This window comes from Nestor notabilis, unplaced genomic scaffold, assembly GCF_000696875.1.
Source record: "Nestor notabilis isolate BGI_N333 unplaced genomic scaffold, ASM69687v1 scaffold5858, whole genome shotgun sequence".
Taxonomy (NCBI): domain Eukaryota; kingdom Metazoa; phylum Chordata; class Aves; order Psittaciformes; family Psittacidae; genus Nestor; species Nestor notabilis.
The window spans coordinates 62926-63166 of record NW_009940549.1 but is presented as its reverse complement, the minus strand read 5'-3'; the positions used below and the strand labels follow the sequence as shown (position 1 = coordinate 63166).

The 241-nt window shown below is 63.5% G+C and overlaps 1 protein-coding gene across 1 annotated transcript in view; it reads left to right on the top strand.

The window, feature by feature from the left end:
* Positions 1-93: 93 nt before the first annotated feature.
* Positions 94-241, top strand: part of CCNJL (cyclin J-like) — a 20129-nt gene continuing 19981 nt past the window's right edge. The window contains exon 1 of the mRNA XM_010020414.1: positions 94-156. Within this exon, the coding sequence (XP_010018716.1) occupies positions 94-156 (63 nt within the window). The remainder of the gene's footprint in view (positions 157-241) is intronic.

Below are 241 nucleotides of genomic sequence, written 5' to 3'. Positions count from 1 at the left end.
GGGGGGCTGCGGGTGACTTGTCCGGTTTGTTCTCCCTCCCTGCAGAGCGGCCCCGTTTCTCTTCCAGACCTTTGTCTGGATGGAAAGAAAAGAATGGAGGAACAGTGGTGGAAAGGGGAGCTGGCAGCGGACATTCATCACACCCTGAGGACGAAGGTTGGGTCCCGCTTTGTTCCTTCCTCCCCTTCTCGCCCCGCAGGGCCCGGAGCGGCCCCGGCTGGGCTCGGGGTCGACAGGTCCC